Here is a 16,598-nt window from a genome sequence, read left to right as displayed (position 1 = left end):
TGGGAAGCTGTCAGGATCTGATCAGAAGCCATCTGAAACAGCCTTCCTGACTGACAGCAAATAGCTGATAACAGAGCTTGGATTGGTCTTTTTCAACAAGCTCACAACCACCTCACCCTGCATTTCTCTAGGTCATACTTTGGTACTGCACATGGGAGGGTTTCATGTGGGACTGGACTCAATGTCTTCCTGAAGTTAAGGAATATTATCTGTGCTGCTTTTCCCTTACCTTATTGCCTGACCTCCAGCCCACTGCCTTGTCAAGGAAAGAAATCAAATTATCAAAAAACAAGAACAGTGAATCAATTCTGGTTTGGCTGTTTCTTACCCCCCTGGTACTTTCCATGTGTTTTTAAGCTAAAAATTGCATTATCAACAAGAAGAGGAAAATTAGGCAAACACATCTTCATGAATTTGCAATATGATGTAGAGTAATTATATCTGTAAAGTGTTGGTGAAGCCCTGGGCAGGCATGGCTGATAAAGAGACCAAGATACTTCATTCTGGAAAGGCAATATCCTTCCTGAGCCTCAGTGCCATCCTAGACAAACTCTGCTTCACGTTCTTTTCAAATCTATCACAAACAAGACTCAGCTCCTGACTGGTAACTATTTTTCCCCTCAATTATTTGTTCCCAATGCCACCAGCTGCCAGGCAGGTGTCTTCCAGACCAGGACTCTGGCTGGGACCACTCAAGTTCAGCTCTGTTTGTGTCCCTGTAACACCTGTTACACCCTAGACCAGAACCACCAGGAAAAACAGTGATCAACAAATGAACACCCAGCATCCCTCAGAATAAGGCTCATGGTGCCATTGTCCTACCTGCCCTACCTGCTCCCTAATACTGGAGGGAGCTGCTGATGACAGGTAAGCTGCTGTCAGCTGGACAGATTGACACAGGACTGCACCAAGAGTCCTGCTCAAAAACATCACCAGAAAATTGAAGCAGTTGAGTCTCTGCCACGTTTACTGTCATAATTGGATTCCTTATAAACTTCAGGTTATCACATTGCCTTCAGCCTGTAAATTGTCACAAGATTCTAATATGTACCTCCTGAAATTGGTAATTCTTTGCAAAAGCATTCTGCAACTCAAATCACATTTATGTGTTCATTTAGCTAATCAGCAGTTATATTAACTATCTACAAAACAGAAAATAAGAACTGTTGGGTGACTTATCTTATGAACAAAAAAAAAAATAGTAACAGTGATGCTTTTTTGATGGCATATCTCATTATAAAGAGGTTACCATAAAATAATTGCAGGAGAAACAACAAGAGTATATATGGCTATTATACTGAGTTACTGGTGGATAATACATGAGATAATACAGCTAAAGGATGCCTGTTTGAAATATTTCTGTAGATACAATCTTAACAGGCTATATCTAAACTCATCCTTTCATCTTGCTTAATATGATGCATTAACTTGGTCACTATTAGACTTGTGATCATAGTACTGCCTAAGTTTTATATAAGACTTCACTGGAACTATCAGTGTATTTAGACACACTCAGGAAACTTAGACAGCAGATTGTTACCATTTTTTTCTTATGATTATTTTCTCTTGGTCTGAATCAGCCTAAAACCAGTCTGGTCTGCAATGTCCCTACAGCTATCAGAAAGCTCCAGAGCAAGAGCCAGAAATCTGCAATGAAGGAGACAGGAATCTTAAATTGCCCAAGTCTGGTGCTGCCTGCATCCCACGTTTTCACTGTCAATTCATACATCAACTTTTCAACTGTAACAGATTATATTTAACACTAACCATCTTAGCAAAATCCATGTGGTGTGAATTTACAACCCAGCTAAAGCAGGAAAGGAAATACATCCTGTGTGGTCTGACAGTAGAGCAACCACAAGAAATACACCCCAGAGATGCTCAATGGGGCTGTCCAGGATTGATCCACCCCGTGACCTCCGGTGAGACAGGGAGAGTTCTGTTCTCCAAAGCTAAGGAATAGCTTCTTATTACTGCATTGGTGAGTCTGCATTGTTGTTTTCCTGTACATATATCAATAAACTATCTCTAAAAATATTTCCTGCTCTGTGTCACAGCATTTCTGTATTCTTGAGATGGGGAGCTACAGCTCTGAGAAGGACTTACTGTCTTATTAACAGGGGGAAATATGGTGAAACACTCCAAATGAATCAAAGCAAAGTGGCAGAAGCAGGAGAAATAAGACATGGCATTTCCCATTGCTGCAGCTTCTCCTTGCTTTTGGAAAGTAACTCGTTTTTTCATAATCATGTTGCCAGTGTATTTCCAGGACCAGTTTTTAAAGCAGTCTCATTAGACCTGCTCTTTAATACCTGTCTGTTTACATCACCAATGGTGTTTGAAGCAACCTTCAAAGACACTTGCTTAAAACAGGCTTTCCATCCACTAATTAAACCTGAACAATCCCTTGTAATGAGCAACACATTTTTTCCCAAAAACTGTGTGTGTCCCAGGTAGCTCTTCATGTCAGCCCTGAAACGAGAGGTCATTCCTGAAGGATCCTCCATCACAAATATCCAAAACAAGGGAAGTCACCAAACAGCACCTGAAGAAGAAGCAATTCTCATGAAACCATGGAATGGTCTGAACTGGAAACCATCCAGCTCATCTCATTTCACCCCTGCCATGGGCAAGGACACCTTCCACTATCCCAGGGTTGATCCCTGAACACTTCAGAGAAGGAGGCATCCACAGCTTCTCTGGACATCCTGTGTCACGGCCTAACCACTCTCGAAGGTAAGACTTTCTTCCAACTCTACTTTTTGTCAGCTTAAAGCCATTCCCCCTTGCCCTATCACTCCACACCCTCTCCAGCTCTCTTGAAGCCCCTTCAGGGCACTGTAAGGGGCTCCAACATCTCCCTGGAGCCTTCTCCAGGCTGAACAACCTCAGCTCTCAGCCTGCCTTCATAGCAGAGGTTCTTGAGTCTTCTGAGCATCTCTGTGATCTCCCCTGGACCTTTCCACATCTTTCCTATGTCAAGGACCCCAGAGCTGGATGCAGAGCTCCAAGTGGGGTCTCAGAGTGGGGCAGAGGGGCAGAATCTCCTCCCTCATCTGCTGCCCACATTGCTTTGGATGCAGCCCAGGACAAAGTTGGGTGTTCTGGGCTTCAGGTGCACATTGCCATCTCTGAGCTTCTCATCAACCAACACTCCCAAGTCCTTCTTCCCAGGGCTGCTCTCAATCCATGCTTCACCCAGCCTGTATTTCTGCTTGGGATTGCCCTCACCCCTGTGTGGGACCTTTTCTCACAATCTTGACACCTCCTAGTAAATTAGTCCCTGGTGGAGGCAAATGACAGCTGCACAGCAACACAAAAGCTTGCAGAGCTCCTCATTTACTGATAGTAACGTTGTCTTATGTAAGTGTCGAGCAAAATCCTCACCCTGTTTTATTTGAGTGCCCTGTCTTGGGGGCTTTTTGCCAATCATGCCTCAACTAAGTTTAAATAACAACTATATTTATTAGTTTTAAAGGCTACCTTTCTCTTTCCTATGGCACTGCTTGCTGAATAACTTAGTCCATTGAAGCTGACATAAAAAATGAAAGGCTATTGTAATTAGTGTAATATCTTTCCAAGATAAAACCATAAAAAACTGCAGCTTCAGACAGCTGTCATCTCCTTGGCTATTCTGCTTATTATTCACAGACAAACTCTGATACCTTCTGCATATTATGCAGTACGTTTACATGCAATTTCAGTGAAAAAGCTCATGGAACAGGATCTCTAAGTATCTATCTCAGAATCTAGCCAAGAGAAAGAACAGAGCTTGAAAGTCATTTCAAACCTCATTTTCCATCAGTACAGTCATTGTCCTAAATAGGTACACATAAACACACACTTTTTTTTTTCTTTAGAAATAATTTATATGAATTCTATGTTCTTATATAATTGGCTAGATATGACAGTCACTGAAAACTAAAATCCTCTTTTTTATACGACAGGGTATGGAGAGAAAAAAAAAAATCTAAAACACGGATGCTCCAAGGAACAGTGAGACTGATTATCTTCAGAAGTAAAAGGGTAATTGCTGTCACACAGCAAAAAGGAACCAGCCAAATTCATATGAATACTCTTTGGAGAAGCACTTACTGCCTAAAGATGCTGTACTTTATGTAATGCAATTACTGTGTGGAGTGGTGGTGATATCTCGAATGCAAGCTCATTCACAGGATGCCTGAATATTGCAGGAAGGCAGTAACTATCTCTTACACCTGGGATTCTTCTAGTCATGGCCCAGATTCCCCTGAAAACACCCACAGACTCACAGTATCATACAAGGTAATTTAGGACAGAAGGGGCCTCTGAGGATCCAGTGCCTGCTCTAAGCAGGGTCAATCTCCAAGTTATAAAGGCCTGCTCAAGACCTTTTTTTGTTGAGTGTTCAGTATCTCCAAGCTATCTACAGTCTCTCTGGGCAACTTGGGAGTTCCTCTCACTCCAGCCTGTGACTTGTCTTCTGTTAAATCACTGTGCATCTCTGGGAAGTGTGGTTCCATCTCATATGTGAACTCCACACTAGACACTCTTCCAGGCTGAATAAACCCAAATCCCCAGCCTCACCTCACATGGTAATTCACAAATATGTCCAAAACCCCCTTCCAGTGAAGAATGACAGGATCAGAAGTCCTCCAGTACTGAGGTTTACAAGCTGAAGAGCCCCTGCAAGGCATGTAAGCAAACATCTCCCCTGCCTAAAGGGGTGCCCCTGAAAACACAGAGCACCTCTGCACACTCCTGAGGAGCTCAAGTATCAGCAAGGAAAGGTATTAACAAAACCTTTATGAAAGTTTCCCTTACTAAACTTCCACAGATAAGATACAGAACTGCTGAAAACCCAGCAGCTTCTTTTCCAGACAGAGTATGGTCAGAGTTAGCAGCTGGGTTTCAGCTGCCTTCTCTGTGGCGATCACTCCTCCTGTTCATACAAAATATCTTTAAAAATCTTCTTCCATGGGTTTCATCTGAGATCTCCTTTTTCTGAGACCCCACTCATCTTCAATAATACCCAGCAGAGTGGTTCTATCACTACATGTAATTATGAAAACTGAAGCTGTTACAAAAGCCACAGATTTTAATTACAAAAAAGTTTATGTGGCACTGAAACTATTTTTGCTTAATCTCACCCAGGTAGGTTTTTCACAATTACCCTAGAACAGAACATAGCCTAGGAAATTACTGGAGGGCTCTCCACACAGTAAAAGTAAGCGTGATACTCTTCTATTATACTTCTGTCAGAGTAAGATTAACACAAAGTTCATGCACCTACTAGAACATCAAGATTACCATCCCTTCACACAGGCTGAACAATACAATTTACAGATTTGAAAACCTTGTGGAAAGGCTTGTGGTCAAAACCTAGTTAAAGATATTTACTCCTTTGAGTGTTAGTTTAAAACACATTTCTTCTTTCAGATACATCCCACATACTGTCAGGGCTTTTCTTTCTTTTCCTTTGTTTCCAAATTATATAAGAAATTCATTTCATCTTTAAAGAATAGCTTCTACCTTTGTGAAGGAGTAAATTATTATGTCAAGTTTCCTCAGTTAGAATACCTGTATAGCAATTTTTTTTCAATAAAAATAATCTTTTGTTAAAGGTTTCATTGTATTTCCCAGGAGACTGATAACAACCACATCTCCAGCCATCTGCAGGCACCACTACAGACTGATGCATACTCTGAACATTCTTCTCAACACTTCTGTTCAGACAATGGGACCACTAATTTCTAAGTGCTTAATTATGCCAAGGGCAGGAGCCCAAAGCCTTTACCCATGCTGAACTTCTTCAACAGTCTTAATGAAAATCAGGCCTCAGGCAAATCATTAGTAAAATTCAAAATTATGAGGAAATTATCTTTTCCATTTTTAGCACAAAGAATGGATTACTTCATAAAGGCCTATAGATAATTCATTTAAAGCTCACACACTTCAGCTTTAGGCAGAAAAGCAGGTTAAGATATTTGAACATCAAGTGTAGACCTCCTCCTAGACTCCAAGCTATTGTGTTAGTGGTACTTTAATGCCCAGAACAGCAGAACAATTCTATAATGGAAGCAGTTCCCAACACTTTATTTCATAAATGTCCTAGGTTGTGACTATATGATGCTTTTTTCCCCAATCATCTTGTTCTGTTTACGATGAATAATAAGTTTTGCACCTTTAAGACTTGTTCCAGAGAGTGAAGGGGGGAGAGAAGAAGCTGCAGTTTGTTTTCAGGCACTGTAATCACTCCTCCACATTCCTGCTCCTGGCCTGTGTTGTCTGCGGATGGACAGACAGCAGGACAGAGCTCTCCTTTGCTGTTAGTTAGTTTAGCTAGCTGAAGCAAAGAAGTTCCCTAGACTGTAGGTTTTTTTTCCTTTTTCCCTTTTCTTTAGACCTGTTTAAACCTGCTCTGGCCTGAACACCAGCAGAGCACCGGCAGCTCCACCTGTGGCCACCGGGCCGGGCCTGGGCCGCGGCATTTCCAGCACCAGAGGGACTGATCAGAGACCGAGTGAGCTGAACTGCAGCCCGGGGAGGGGACTTTCTCAGTTTGTCACCTCTTTTAGAGCAGCAAGGAGTTTTATTGATTAATATTGTTTGGGTTTTATTGTTTAATAAACAGTTTTTTTCCACTTTTCTCCAAAGAATTAGAGTAGAAAAGAAGTATTTTTCTCCCGGACTGGTTGAGGGGAGGGTCCGATTTAATCTGCTTTCCTAGAAAAGCCCCTCTAAGAATTCTCTCCCAAATTTGCCCTGAACCAGAACAGTAAAGTATTTCAGTTAGTTTCCAAATTACCTACTGCAAAAGAGCAAAGAGTTAAATGCCATGTGCAGCACCTCTAGCTCTGGGGGCAGGATGGAGACTCTTACCCCTGGACTGCAGGCCGTGCCCGCACGCCTCGCTCTGCCCCGGCGGGCCCTGGCGCACTGAGGCTGGCACCAGCACACAGGGGCTCCAGCGCTGGCTCTTCCACCTGCAGCAGAACAGCCAACAATGAAGCACTTCAAACTGGAAAACAGGGAACAAATCTCAGCAGAAACTCCAGTTACCAATCATTTGGAGTCACAAAGCTGTAGTTACTCCTGACACAAGCACCGGGAGCTGGATTTCAGATGCCAGGTTCACCCTCTAGGAAGTCACATCCTTGTCGAACAACGTTCCCCTTTCTCATCTTGCAGGGCATGTTTCAAAGTTAGGTAAGATACACAGTAAATAGCTCCAGTCTCCAGTGGGCTTTGTCACCAGGCTCTCCTCCTGCTCTCATACAGCTGATGTTGTTCCCAGTCTGCTTTCCATGCTCACAGGTGGGTGAGCCATGGGAAGCAGCTTCCCATGGCATCAGGCAGAGCAGAGCATTGTGTCTCCTGCCTGGCACTCCCTTCAGCTCCACACTCTGCTCCAGGACCATCTTCCATGGGATGTGCAGGCTGGAGATTCATATGCAAAGATATAATGCTTTTCTATTTACTAACATTGCACAACAGATGGGCCACAGAATCTTAATGAAGAGCAGTGAGTAACTGCTCTATAGTATTATTTGTCTAATCAGAACTTTTTAAGTGTGTACTATTCACTGGAGTGAGAGTACCAGGGGAAAAGACAAGAGTTTCTGCAATAACCATGCAATTATGATTCAGGCACTCTAGAGCTTGTGGTCCCAAAATAGCTTACATTGATTTTTAGACACAATGAGGGGGGAGTTCCCAGTAACAGCTTCCTTACACACATCAGACCCTGAGGTTACTATTTCTAGGAGCTATGTCTGTTGGTGCTTGTTCTGATGATTCCGGATCTACTGAAATCTCCAGCTTGAGCTCTACTTTTACACATTTTGCAAAGTACAGCATTTGTTTTAAACTCTGCACTTTCCAAAATTGTGTTATTTTCTGGTGAAAATTGTGCAGGACAAGAGTCATTTCTGGAGAAGGGGACACCCACTAGAGACAGATTCCAAGCTAACAGTTTTTACCTATACACTGGACAGATGGGAACATCTTCACATTCTCTTTCCTCATACAAGGTGTCTGGACATGGCTGTCCCCCATTGGCAGAATCCTGAAGGATAATCCTGTACCGGGACTGCTTAACTGCAGTAGCATTGCCTGTAAAGTAAAAAAAAAAGTTGTCTTTCAGACACAGCTGTCATCCCAAGTTAATGATTTAGCTGCCTTGGTTAGAAACATGCTCTGTATTTCATTTATATTTTGAAACTATGAGCACTCTAACATTTGTCCCTTTAAAATTACCAGTGGTTCAGCAGGACAGCAGCTGGAAGGATGATAAATCATCAGCCTAAGAAATGCATCAAAAAACATCTTTTTATCAGAACACCAAATCAAGTAAGACAATAAATAAATAAGAAAATAAACACCTTAACTGGAAAAAGAATAAAAGCCAAAGAAACAAACTGTCATAAAGGAAGGTTTTGTTTCTGAGAACACATTCTGGGGGTCTCAGGCTGCTACCAGTAACCCATCTTTATGGCTCTAGAAATCAGAGATGATAACTTCCTGATGGGAAAACCATTGCAACCAACAGAGGCTAACTCCCTACTTAACCTGAGTTGATGCAAGACCAATCCATCTAGGAACACAGTTCACAAAATCCATGCACAGAATGCAGCAGGAAAGACAAGAACAAGATTTATCTATTTGTCTCTACAGCTAAAGCAAACACAATCCTTGGCTGTGTAAGTGGTAAGAGCAAACTGAGAGCTGGTTTAACCACTGCATATGGCATTCTCTGGGTACTGTACTCACACTTCAAAAACAGGTGCTAGAAAAGTAAAAAGGGACCTCAGGAGAACTTCTTAATGGATGCTACAGACCATGTAAAAAGCTTTAAATAATGGACTTCATCAAATATGTCTGAAAGAGGAAAGCATAGTGGGCAAATAAGCCCACTATGACTATCATTTTTCCAGCTTAGAATAAGAGCAAAGCTGCAGCAGCAAAATTACAATATAGTAGAATAGAAGGAAAACTTAGAAGTCACACCATGAACACAAAGCACAAGCACAGATCCAAGAAAAATGTTGACTTTAAAAATACCAAGTCATACAAGCTTCCACTGGCACATGTGCCACCCCTGTGAGATCACTGCAAAGGGACACTGGACTGGCAGGAGGCTGCTCAGCACAGCTGCTGCCCTGCTGCAGGAAAAGCACATCCAGAGAGATCCTCTCCTGCTGCTTTCACAGCCACTACCTGAGGCAGCTCTACAGCTTCCTACAGTCTCCTTTCACAGCCTGATCTGCGGCCTGTAAAGCCTCACAAAGAGCCTTTTCTTAAAATCTAATCTAACACCATCACTCCTGGAAATTAAACTTTTTTATCTTCTGTCCACTACATGAAGAAAAGAGTTTATCTCTGTCACCTAATGCATAACATTTACAAAATTGCAAGGGCCTGCATCCATTCTAAGTGTTCCCCTCTCTAAACTAAGCAAACCCAGCTTTGTAGGTCCAATTCAATTCCCTCTCGTTCACTTTTACACTGTGCCCAAGGACATGCAGCCTCCCCAGGGCACAGTACAGTGACCCCTCAGGGGTCTCACATACAACATGCCAAGGAATTTGACAAGCCTGGTGTGAGTTTCAGCATTTCTAACTGCTGACTTCCATTCATTTTGTAGTCCATTGCATCTCCAGAGGTGCCTGAGGCCACAAAGACTATTTAGGAGCAGAGCACTTGACACACAGAGTCAGACCAGGAAAGCTGGGGCTCTTCATCTTGGAGAGAAGGCTCACAGGACCTTATCATGTGTATCAATACACTACAACAGGCAGTAAGGAGACACAGACTATTTTCACTGTTATATGCACTGTGAGATTTTTCAAGCAGCTGAGTACCCATTTAAGAGTGATTTAATTTAAGCCACTGTTCCTCAGCTTCCTGATAAAGGTTTATTGTGTCAAAAAATCTACCACTTCCCTTAATTAGAACAGCTACTCTGTCAAAAAAAGAGGAGATTAAATTTATTGGGCACAGTTTGTGCTCAATAAATCCTTACTGGCCAGTTTATTACAATCTGATTCTTGAAATGTTTATATCTTGAGTAATACCTTGTTCTTGTGGCTTTCTACATAACGAAGCTTGAGTGAGTAATCTACAATTTTCTTGACCTTTCTTTTTGGAGGAGCAGAGGTGAGAGGGACGGTTTTGGTTTGGTCTGCCTTGTTATGACTGAGTTTTAGTTTTTTAAGACTTAATTTCTCACCCATGAGAGAGTCACTTGATGCTCTGGCATTACTTTACTACTTCCTTCTTATCCACACAACCCCAAAGACATGGGAACAGCTACTCATTGGAAACACTCCTTTTCTGCTAGCTGCAGACAGGAAACAACAGCAACAACTGCACATTCCCCATGTTGTACTTCCCCATTTCTCAAAATGCACATTTCATTCAGTTCCCCCTTATTTTTAATCCATTTATGCAATTTTCACTGTCTAATATCCTCTAGCTTAGTTTGCATTCTTGATTCTAATCTTTGTGAAACAATATGAGAATCCAAAAGGAAACAAGATCCTGAACAGCTCTGATAGTAAGACAAAAAAGAGCTTCTTTAGATGTGTGTGGTGCTCCTCTTCATGGTTTGAACCTGGAACTTGCAAATCACATACAGACCTACACATTGCTCCCCAGTGCTACTGGCTTGCTATTAGCACAGTTTCAGAATAGGAATTACAGTCCAGGAGGGCTTCAGCCCCTGGGAGAGGCTTTCTTGGAGCTTCCAGGTCTTCTGTACTCCTGTCTGCATAGAACAAGTTCCAAGAGGTACAGATACCAATTCCTGCAGTTTGCTGAAGTCTCTATTTTTTTTCCTAATGTTTTGTTGATATTGCCATCCTTCCTTTCCAAGAATCATGAACTCTCTCACTTTGTGATGATTTTCATTCAAATTATCTACCACCATTTGAATCTTACCCATTTCCTTCCTATTAATCAGTACCAAATCTAAATGAGCTTCCCACAGTCATTTTCTCCACCTCAAGAAACTAAATTATCCTCAACATTTATTGCACCTTACTCAAACCCCATTTTCAAAATTGAATTTCCACACTGGCTTTTCTATAGCATTCCTTATAAATGTTAATGAGCATAATTTTTATATTTCAGTTAAAATTGCTACAGCCTGATTTTTCCAGAGTATTAGCACTGTGGAGGACTGTCCTTTTAAAGCCAAACTGATTTCCAGCATGGCTATGACTGTTTGCCCTCCTGAAAAAAAGCCAAGCCTCAGGATCTCAGGACCATCTTAACTTCTCTGTCCTTGACTTTGCAACTCAGATAATGCTGTTTGAGAATTTCAGGGGTTCTTTACCTCTGCTTCTACTCCTCCCTCCTGTGCCACCAGCCTCCATTCTCCTCCTTTACAGAGCCACACAACTCCTACCAAGCCACTCTTACTCCTCCCTGGAGCTTGCATCCTTCCTTCCTCTGTCTTTCACCCCCAGGGCTCACAGAGCTGCACCACCATTCTCAGGTGAGAGACAAAATCCCTTTTCACTCCTGGAACTGTGCTGTATCAGGTCCAGCTTCCACAGAAAACATCCAGCTTCCCACTCTGATCCTGAGCAGATGGAAAGCCAGAGTCTGGTCAACATGAGACTCTGCTCACACACAAAAAAAAAAAGGACAAATTTTCTGAGATTTTCTGGGATTTTAGTCACCAAAATCAGTGCCGTCTCCAATACCTTTGTAGAGATAAAAGCTCTTAAGTCTTCCACTTTGACCAGTTCTGTTTTCTGTTTATGAGGATTGAAAGTGGCAGATCATGGACTGTTTGACATAAGGCAGAGGTTGTTGGAATTTGTTATTGTGGCACACCATGCATTTTATCCACTTTTACCCCATCTCATTTCAAATCTGATTTAAGGCATGGGAAAAAATAAGACAGTTAATATCTAACATTTCATGTAAACTTGTTTAGAGAATTAAGTAACTGAAATTTCTAACCTTCCTCCTGGACAGCCAATGCCCAGAAGAGAAGAGGTACTTACAGGTACCATCTATTTTCAGAAGGAAGATGAAAAATGTTATTTATTGTTAGTTGTTTGCTTTTTTAATCTCCCTGTTTTAAATCTATGCTGACAGACCAGGGAGTACCTCATCCATGCTGAAAGCAGCTGCCTCTCCAGGCCACCTTCACCCCCAGGAAAGCAAGTGACAGAGGAAAATCCACCTTCTGCTCATTCAAACCACTTTCATATCCTGAAGCCACCTTACTGTTTCTTTGATTCTGTTTTCAATCCATCCTCAAAGCCCAGGTAAAACAGATACATTACAGAAGACTGCAGTAGACAGTTGCCACCTGTAAGTATCTGAAATGGCAGAGAATCAATGACTTGCAACAGCCTCCCTGCTCCTGCCTCCCCAACAGGTGCTGGGACTCAGTGGCACTTCCTTTGTGAATTATGTTGTCCACCCATCTGTCACTGCCCTGAGTTCAGTGCTGTCTGCTCTCCTGAGGCAGCAGACAATCTTCTGCCAGAAGACAGACTGTGGTCTGATGACATTTAAATGTAGGGAAAATGTCAGCTTTTTTTATTGTGAGATGCTAAACTTGGATGTATTTCCTCAGATAAACTACAAACAGCTCAACTGGGGAAGTTCTGTGTAAAGCTGATTTAGTGATTCCATGTTTGTCTAAGTTCTGATCTTATGCTGGTACACAATTAATTTTAAATCTGCCAGGCAATACCTGTTCCTGCTTGATCTGATTAGTAATTCACCATCTGTATATTGCTTTCATTAAATACAACTTTTCTATTAAAAAAACCACAACACCCCTCACAATTCACATATGTATAGTGGCTTTGAAATTTCATTATCATGCTGTGGTTTTAATTGTGCAATGCAAATTTAAAAAAAAAATCTTGCAATGCAGCCGTATCAATAACAGATTTAGCAAAAAACAAACTCCCTCATCTAAGAAGTTTTAATTTAGAATTATATTAAAATGATAACACTGCCAAGGAGGTTAAATAATTAATTTCTTCTCATTTTAATTGTAGACTATTATTTAATAAACAAAGTAATTTACCAGGTAATTTATTCTACTCCTTCATAGGCAGCTCATTTAAAGTCTAAAAATAAATTGCTAATTAAAACAGGATTCACTGTTTTAGAAAGCAACTCATTTTCCTGTAAAATATAACAAGCATCCACTGATAATCTTTGAAGGGCAAGGAAACTACCAACAATAATGAAGTATTCTGATAACTGAGCAGACTTTCATCTGAACAATTAATGAAACACAAATTCATCAGAAAACCCAACACTAGATGATTATAAAGAAACTTTGTTGTACACTCATGCCTCAAAGTTAACCAACAAGATCAAAGATGTTTGGCCCTTGAAAAACCACAAAGCACAGGAGGTACTTGCACACCCCTGTAAATACATCCAGGCTGGTTGAGAAAATTACATTAGATATGTAATTGTAATATGCAATGCACAATTCCATGTGCAGCCACTCAGCACAGGGGCCTTGGAGCTGTGACTCTGAAGGCAGAAACCCAGAAAGAATTTTTTCCAGGCAAAGAGAATTCACATCTCCAAAGCTGCTCACAAGGATCCCACCTGCCAAAGAACATCAACTCAAAAGTCAAGGTCCAAAGTCCTCAGGTCCAAAATTCACACAGATGAATGCCCTAAAAATTACTGGACTGGTGTGAACTTCATCTGCCACATGTCTCTAGGCCAATGCTCTAATTTTCCCCCCAAATTGTGACTTCTTTAAGGCTTACCAGGCTGACAGGATGTGGGGCAGGGTGTCCACTCACTGAACAGTGTCACAACACAGTCCTTCCTGCAGGGCAGGAGACACGGCCGCACGGCCTCGGGCCGGATGGACTCCGGACACCTGCGGATAAAACACAATAAAAACTTAAAACTATGGAGAAAGATTCCATTCCTAAGACTTTCACAGGGCTGTGAGCACACTGCTATATCAAAGACACCACTCCTGGCCAAAGCAAGCCTTATTTTTTTTTCACTCACATAACTCAGCTGAATTTATTAAGTTTCAATGATTAAAAAAAAAATATTTTTAAAAAATTGGGAGCTTGGCTTGATGACTACAGGCTAAATGTAGCTCTGTTTGTGACATCAAAACCACAAAGCTCATGGGAGTAAAAAAAATGTATTTATTACCAAAGAAAGTGAGTAGTTATGTTTATAAAGTAGTCCTGTTTTAGCACAACATGCAACAGCCTTCAAACCACCTGTCTGTAAGGGCTGATGACATATTCCTCAACTTTCAACCTCCAAGGAACACAAAAATAGTTTCAAGTGCAATAAAGTACAAAGAGCTCTGTGATTTTCTTCATTCATTTTTAACTCCTACATGGAAAACATGTCATACACATTCTAATAAAAGTCTCAGACACAGTTAATATATGAGGACTTGAAGAGCAGAAAAGGGACAATTTTATGGGATCTGTCAGATCTTGCAGATCAAGTGGGCAAACAGGAAGGGAATTACTCTTTTTCTTACTCCTTATTAATTTTTATTAAAAAGATCACTCAACAATACTTGGTAATGCATGCAACCCAAAATGATCCCATTTGAAGGGGGAATGTGCCATTAATCCATACAAGAAAAAAAAAATGTTAAAACCATGATTCAGCTACTTAAGTGTTAACTTATGCCCTTCAGTTCCATTTCCTCTTATACCACCTCAAGAGTGGAGGGGGCAAACAACTATTTTAGACATTACATAACTCTACAAATAATATGTTTAATTAGGTAAAGTTCAAGCTTATCAATGCATTTGAGACATACACAAATACCAGATTTCTTTCCTTTTATTTAATTAACCCCATTAACCTCAAGAATGTTAATTAACTTTACTGAAATCAGCACAGTGCTTACACAAACAGCATTGTTTTGAGAGTTACAGTAGGAAAGGAAACTCAGTTCTAAGTCTCTAGACTCATTAATGGTGCAAAAATAATTAGCAATGTCTTGATTTTTCGATATTAAGGAAAACATCTGTGCTACTTATTTTCCTCATTTAGTAAAGCAAAGCAAAATTTGGGGTATTTCTACTGCAGAATACGTAATTTTGCTGTGTTGCTATCACATTATGAAAGTTATATAAACCAAGTGAGCAATATAGATCACACATATGGTACTGCCTTATTGGAGTGTAAATATAATGCAAAATCTATTTACTTTTTCTATTTGATTAGAGCACTGCTTATAAGGAGTTGCTGAACATTATATTCAAAAGTATTTCATATTTTCCTCACACCTGTCCTTCAGGGAAAGTATTTGCCGAAAACTGTAAATTAGAGTCACAGGAGCTACAGTAAAAAATCTCCACCACTGAAAGCATGCTTTTTGCCTCCATTTTCATGGAAAGTTCAAATGGGCTGGATATTTGGTTTCTTTACCTGTTACAACAGTGATGGAGTAGTACCTGGAGAGCTAGTCCTGAAATGAAATTATTTCAATGCTGCAGAGTTCACACACTTGCTGAAAATGCGTTTATACATCATGTATATTATAAAAAAACACTACCAAGCTTTCTTCAAATACCTTTTGGGAGTGACCTGGCCAGAGCTGCTCTTCCTGCAGAAGACTTTCCTGGTCTGAATGCCCACCCCACAGGTGGGGTCCCCGTTCCAGCTGGAGGTGGCATTGAGGGCAGTGCCCAGCACGTCCTCGGAGCAGGAGGTCCAGGGGGACACCTCCCAGAAGAAATGCACACACGGGTGCTCGTTGCAGGCACGCTGCTCCTGCAGGGCTCGCTCAGGGGGACAGCCTTTTCCACCTACAAAGGGTCAAGAGAACACCACATCCTCATCTCACAACACGTGGCAAAAGGAAGATGCAGAAAATTTTTTTTAAAAAGTCAGGTTTGCACAACACCTTCTCTTCCCCCCCCGCCCCCATAAAGAAAAATAAAAATAAAGCTTAAATAAAGCTGTTGACCTTTATGGCTGCAATAACAACCTTCTAAAATATTGTTTCCTCATTAAACTAGCCTTGCATAAAATTGTATTCCAATGCATAATGGAAACAAAAACAGGCAAAGTGTATTTCTGAGTTACTTTATCAATAACTCCTACACACAGCCAAGTTAATTCCATTTAAATGCCAGTATCACTCAGCAAACATGCAATCAGGTTTAAAGACAAATTAAGCATTATTTTTATGCTCATTCTCCTTGCTAATCTCCCAAGAAGGAACATCTCTCTCTCATATTTGGACTCTATTCACGTGTTGCCTTAAGGATTTGAGCAGCAGAGGAAGCTGAACTGTAATAACAGCAGGATGCATCAAATGAAACCCACATCTTCAAATCAAGGAAGGGGAAAACTTGAAAGACACATTTTGAGCATGAAGCCTTCACTTCTTTGAAGGACCATCCTTCAAACTCATGTCCAAAGATTTTGCTAAACTGCTGCACTTTGTCAGCAGCAATTGGTGACAAAGTCCCAAAGTACAGGAGTTTGAGAAGCCTCCCCAGAAGCTGTAACACTCCAGCCAGCAGCCTGAATTTATCCATAAAAGCAGATGATCCTAGCTCAAAAGCTATGGAGTAATGCAGTGAAATTTAACAGTAAGCATTGTCATTTTAGGAAGAAAGAAG

General features: G+C 41.1%; 1 protein-coding gene across 2 annotated transcripts in view; it reads right to left on the bottom strand.

Annotated features, from left to right (window-relative positions):
• The window catches only part of THSD7B (thrombospondin type 1 domain containing 7B), a 299,199-nt gene that overhangs the window by 117,917 nt on the left and 164,684 nt on the right, over positions 1–16,598 (bottom strand). For both annotated transcript variants that reach the window (XM_066553613.1, XM_066553614.1), the window contains exons 10-13: positions 15,542–15,776; positions 13,746–13,861; positions 7,962–8,094; positions 6,862–6,965 (exon numbers count right to left, since the gene is read on the bottom strand). In XM_066553613.1, coding sequence (XP_066409710.1) covers positions 6,862–6,965; positions 7,962–8,094; positions 13,746–13,861; positions 15,542–15,776 — 588 coding nt within the window. The remainder of the gene's footprint in view (positions 1–6,861; positions 6,966–7,961; positions 8,095–13,745; positions 13,862–15,541; positions 15,777–16,598) is intronic.

Source organism: Molothrus aeneus, chromosome 7, assembly GCF_037042795.1.
Source record: "Molothrus aeneus isolate 106 chromosome 7, BPBGC_Maene_1.0, whole genome shotgun sequence".
NCBI lineage: Eukaryota > Metazoa > Chordata > Aves > Passeriformes > Icteridae > Molothrus > Molothrus aeneus.
This window is presented reverse-complemented; position numbering and strand designations above follow the sequence as displayed.